General features: G+C 52.7%; 1 protein-coding gene across 1 annotated transcript in view; it reads right to left on the bottom strand.

The window, feature by feature from the left end:
* pak6 (p21 (RAC1) activated kinase 6) overlaps positions 1 to 3,598 on the bottom strand; it is a gene marked incomplete at both ends in the record, with an annotated part of 8,675 nt that extends 5,077 nt beyond the window's left edge. The window contains 2 exon segments of the mRNA XM_079752140.1: positions 412 to 1,128; positions 3,395 to 3,598. Coding sequence (XP_079608266.1) covers positions 412 to 1,128; positions 3,395 to 3,598 — 921 coding nt within the window.
* Between the last annotated feature and the right edge of the window lie 2,402 nt (positions 3,599 to 6,000).

Raw genomic sequence — 6,000 nt, 5'->3', positions numbered from 1 at the left:
ATACAGAGGCTTCTGTAGGGGCCGCAAACGCACCCACCCCCCCCCCCCCCCCCCCCCCACCTGTCCCTGCTACCTCTCCCTACACACACTCACACCCTCTGAAATCACGCCAAACAAAGCATTTCCTCACATTTACAAGCCCACTAAGCCAATAAACCCGCGTTGTAATTTATAACCAACAATTATACGTTTCCACTGCTTTGATTAAAGGATTGTATTCCTGTACGGGGCTGAGGAGAATGCTGGCTAGTGGAGGGAGACCGCTGCCCAGCAAAGAGCTTTAAGATATTTATTTTAATAATATGCAAATGTGCAGCTTCATCACACGGGTTAGTAGGGGGCGAGTGTGCGGTATACACAAGTGTGCGCTGACCTCCGAGCGAACGCTCCAAGGCGCTGCCCCGGACTCACCTTCAGGTCGTAGGAGGAGTACGGCCGCACCGGGCTGCCGTGGCTCGGCATGTAAAGCGGCAGGTTGGGGTGGTGGGCGAACTCTGCCGGGTGCAGGGGGCCCTGGTCCCCCCGGGGGTGCTGCTGGAGCACCATGGCCGGGCTGTAGAAGCACGCGATCGGCCGCTGACCCGCCGGGGCGCCCCTGGGCGGCAGCTGGAAGTCCCTCCTCCACACCACCCGCCCCTGGGGGCTGGCCAGCTCGGGGTTCATGTAGGCCCCGTAGCTGGGGGCGTGGATGGGCTGGGGCTGGACGGGCGGCGGGGGCGGCCTCTCCGCCGAGCTGACCCCCACCTCGTACGTGGACCTGGCTCGGGACAGGACGCCGTTGGGCTGCAGGGTGACGCTCTTCTTCATGCCCATGTGGGGCGTGTTGCTCTCGCTGTGGACGTTCCTGCTCCTCCAGCGTTCCCGGGACGCGTGCCCCTGCCCCTCGTCTTCCTCGTCGTCGTCCTCGTCGTCCTCGTCGTCCTCTTCGTCGTCCCCGGCGAGGCCCTCGTACTGGTAGTTGTCGCCCTCCCTCACCTCGCCCAGCCTCCCCAGGGACTGGGCCCTCTTCCTGGCCGAGGGGCTGTGCTTCCTCAGGGAGTTGGAGCTGGTGACGGACAGCCGGCTCATGTCGTTGATCATGGCCGTGATGTAGTCGCCGTGGCCGATCATGCTGCCGCGCACGATGGTCTGAAAAAACAGAAGAAGAGGGGAAGCGTTCTGGCGTCTAATTCAAGCCCGTGTTGTCACACGCTCTGCTGTTCACGCTCCGTTCAGCTCACGGATCGGGACGGGCCCGGGGAAGGAACTAAGGAAGGGGGAAGATGGAGCCCTGGCTCAGGGCGCTGTGTTAAATTTAGACTCTGAAGAAGAGAAAGTCCGTGAAGGACGTTTTATTGTGGTGCCGGAATGTCACAGACTTTACAGAATTATTTCCCCCGTGGCTTATTGTGCAAACACACTCAGACGGAGCACAGCCGAGTGGAAAGCACTTTAAGAGACACTAGAGAGACCGTTAACGCCGTCTCCCTGCGCACAGCTCAGATACTGCATTGCAAACGCATTGACGCAACCAGCGGGCCACACACCATTAGGATGTTAAGCACAGACGCAAACAACCGCAGGGGCTAAATGGGGTTCTGCCAGAGAAGAGCCAAGCACGTCTGAGATGGAGGGTGCTATTGTAGGGGTTGGGGGAAGATGCTGGGTAGCATGTTGAAGAATATCAAGATTGAGCTGATGTGATGGGCTGTTCTTAATACCGGGATGTTGCTAGTATTACAAAGATTCTGTCAATAATAATATTGTGACTTTATCAATATTGAACATTGATATTTAATCAACAATGTATATATTAATATATACAATTAGACTTTAAACATATATATGTATACAGAGTCTAATTGTATATATGATAATGAAAAATCATAAAAATATATTTAGTCGATTCTGTCAATGTCACACATTCAAAGTGTGTGTGTGTGTGTGTGTGTGTGTGTGTGTGTGTGTGTGTGTGTGTGTGTGTGTGTGTGTGTGTTTGCGCGTGCGTATATGGGATATTGCAGGGGCAGGCGGGGGGTCTCGCTAGAGCCAACGTCTGGGCAGAATCGTCCTCGGTCAGTGATACTACTAAATAATTGGGTGTCCCCATCAGGCTGAAGAGAACCTCTCCCTCGCTCCGCTGGTCTGCTGCCATCCCCCCTACACAGCGCGGCAGGGGTCAGCTCACACCTCACCCAGTGCCAGTGCCTCTGAGCCAGGCGATAATAGCCTCAGTGCGGCCCTCTGTTGTTTTTTAAGATGAAACGATAATTGTCTCCCGTGTCTAAACGCGATCGCGATTTCCTGTTTCTTTTATAGAACAGGATATGGCGTGTCTGATAATTACACTGCAATCTGATGGTATTTAGAAATAAGCCAGGTTATAATGTCATTCTCGGAAGCCAGTGTTAATAGGTGCCCTGCTCTCGGCGTGTGTGTGCATGTGTGTGTGCTTGTGTGCGTGCGTGTGTGTGTGCTTGTGCGTATACGTTTGTGTGTATGTTTGCATGCACGCGCTGTGTGTGCAGTGCTGCTGATATCACTTTGATGACGGCGTTAAGCCATAAATCTGCTCTAAGAGCTGACACGATAGTTCCTATATTGCACTGCACCAATAATATCCTGGCTCTAATGAAAATGTTGGTGTTCCTCACTACTTCGGGGGGGGGGGGGGGGGTGTATAAATGGTTTCGGAGCTCAAGAGCACTTCACAGAGCCACAGAAATCCGACGATTTCCTAGGCTGACGGATCCTCTGCTTGCACTTGCAATTTCCCCCCCCCCCCCCCCCTCCTCGCTGCCGGACCTCCAGTGGGGATGTTATCGCGGGGTGTTATTAATTACCAGTGTGGAGTAATACATCTGGCGTCACTCTGGAGGGGGATCAGTCCGTATAACAGCGGGGCTATTAGCCCATGGCCGGCGATAGATGAGGAAACAATATGATGGTTGGGGGAGGGTCATTCTATTCCTGGTCGCCGTCGGGGGGGGGGGGGGGGCGTTCTGCTGGTGTGAAGGGCACACCCAGATGTTGCCGCGTCGGTCGGATAAATGCTGCGTCCGTTATTCGCACACAATATGTCTGTTCTGACCCGTGTGTGTGTGTATGTGTGTGTGTATGTGTGCGTTTGTGTTTGTGCTAATGTGTGTGTGTGTGCTTGTGTGCTTGTGTGCTTGTGTGTCCGTGTGTCCGTGTGTCCGTGTGTGTGTGTGTGTGTGTGTGTGTGTGTGTGTGTGTATGTCGTGCACTCAGACGTTCTTAGTGACAGCCAGTCAGCGGTGAAGTCAGTTAATTATGGTGTTCTAATTATGGATGGACAGGTGCAAGACAAGACGCCGTCAGGCCAGAGCAGATCAATAATTCACAAGGGAGGAACACCTGCCCACCCCCACCCCACTCCTCCCCCCCTTCTCACCTTCTTCGGCCTCAGCTCCACCTCCGTGATCCGTGAGGGGTCCACCATGGGCTTGGGCCGGCGCAGGTTCTCGATGAGGCTCTGCCATTGCGTGGGCAGCCCCACGTAGCAGCCCCGCTTGGCGTCGAAGGAGGTGTGCACGCGGTGCTCAAAGTTCTTGGGCGCCGATATCTCGGGCCTCTTCTTCTTCTTCTTGCGGAACATCTTCACGTGCAGGAGGGCGTCAGCGGGTCCGCCTCAAAGAGCCTCTGAGGAGCACAGAGACGGACACCCATCGAGTCACGAAGCGCTCGATGGGAACGGAAACGTACTACAACAGCTACGGTTTCAACCAACCCGTACCGTCCGCGTTCCTGAGCTCTCTCCTCTGGTTAATTAAATGGAATCTACCAACAAATTATTTTGATGCACATGGGCAATCAATGTGGACGATATACTGTCTGTCTGGAAAAATGTTTCAGCCTGGCTGTCGCCAGTCTGTGTTCGAGGCCGACTTCAAGGAGAGCGGATGGATAGGTTGGAAAACGTCTAACAAAGGATATCTGGTCAATTAGGGATTATTCATTCTCTGTGCTTTTCATTGAGGAGAATGTGTGCTGGCCTGACCAGTGCCCACGGGCACTTCAGTGCATTAGTGGTGCGAGTTAAATAAGCTAGTGTACTTGCACGTGTACTTCCACATGCAAACACACGTTTGAATGCATGCACAGAAACACATTTGTGAGAGACACACCGACACACAGGCAAAACACACACGCACACAGACACACGCACACACTGACACACACACACACACACAAACACACACACAAAACCAGAGCCAAAGATGGAGAGCCAGAGAGAGAAGGAGAGAGATAAAAGCTACACAAGCGATCCTTAATAACCATTACTTGGCTGCTTCATTGTAGGCGCAATTAAAGTCTGTGTGTTTGTGTGTGTGTGTGTGTGTGTGTGTGTTGTAACTGCTGAGGCTTCTGATGGACTGGCGTGGGGGGATGGCTAATGAAGAAAGCCTGTAGTGTGAAGGCAATCAAGCAAGCGTCACATCCTTCCTCCACATTGGACTCTAATGTATGTGTTAACACTGCTATTATTTCTATTTTCAATTCAGTCTACACAGTGTCACCGTCTGCACAAGGCACCAAAACAAGTTATTTGTTTGTCTCATAAACATATTCTTTTAAATGTAATGCATGCGATAAAACAGATGTATCACTTCCATATAAACAGGCAGATCCACTAGAGGAAATACGATGCAATCTACCCATAATGCACTGTGAAATGACGTCTATCAACGGAAATCATTGCGCAAACGGCCCGCCACTTGGCGGGGCAATTACTGTGCGAGCATTCACACACCCTCTCCCACATCTCCGGCTAGCGGGCCTAATCAGCCCCGACCACGCTCCTTACAGGCTCTGATGGTGACTAACCCTGCACCGCGCACGCCGTCGCCTCGCCACACAACAAGGGAGGTCGCCGCCCTCTGATCTGGGGGGGACGAGGTGGAAGAGGAGGTGTAGGAGTAAGAGGAAGAGGAGGAGGTGGAGGGAAAGGAGTAGGAGGTGGAAGAGGGAGAGGAAGAGGGAGAGGAGGAGGAGGAGGAAGAAAGAGAGGAACACAGCAAAACAGACGTGTTCCCTTCCTCCACGATGCTAACTCAATAACAAGGCTAATATGCTTAGTGTTGCATAAGCAAATTGTGCCACTGTTGTGGCTCGTTCCTATGTGCGGGATGCTGTTGCTGGGGAGGATGTTAATTCCATCCGATGGGGATGTCATGACGGGCGGAATTCAGCGCTGAATGCCATGGCGAAAGGATGGGGCTCTCTTCTAGGGACAGGGAAAGGCTTTCACCCGAGGATGGCATGCTTTTTGAAGTGTAGATGCTTGCGAATATCAGACAGCAAAGCGAGTGGAGAGAGAGAGAGAGAGAGAGAGAGAGAGAGAGAGAGAGAGAGAGAGCATGGCCAGTTTGAAGAGGAAATCTGTTTAGACTGCTGTTCAACATGCACATGCTGCCGATTGCAATGGCCGAGCAAATGTTTACGCATAGCACTTGTGTGTCCAGTACAAGCAGATCGATCAATATTTACCCATGAGGGAAATGCAAGCTGCTGCCGCCCCCAACGGCCCCTGATAATAGGGTGATACCATCACAAATGGGACTGCTGCTTTATGTAGCACTGTACCAGCCTTCATCCGCCCAAAGAGCAGCAGCAGCAGAACGTAACCCCAGCATGACTTACTGATCCTATAAATTGTGTCTCCCCCCCCCCCCCTTGAAGTTGGAAGGCTTTTGAACTAGGTGGCTACAGTGTTATTAAACCCTGATGGACACACAGGCACAGGCATCTCACACTGAGCTTTCCAATAATCCAGCCTGCTATGACAATGTAAAAGTACAGAGTAGGATAGAAGGAGAAGGGCTCCGACGTCTGCTGTCAGGCCCACCAAACACGCAATCTGGGGATGAGGTCATCCCCAGATTGCGCTAGATCCGATTTTTCCAAAGCGCCCCACCTCAGGAAGCCCAGGCGACCCAGATGTACCGTGTATGCATTAAATATGTATACCGCATCGCTGATCAGCCCCGCTGTGAGGGA

This window comes from Pollachius pollachius (assembly GCF_949987615.1).
Source record: "Pollachius pollachius genome assembly, chromosome: 15".
Lineage (NCBI taxonomy): Eukaryota > Metazoa > Chordata > Actinopteri > Gadiformes > Gadidae > Pollachius > Pollachius pollachius.
This window is presented reverse-complemented; position numbering and strand designations above follow the sequence as displayed.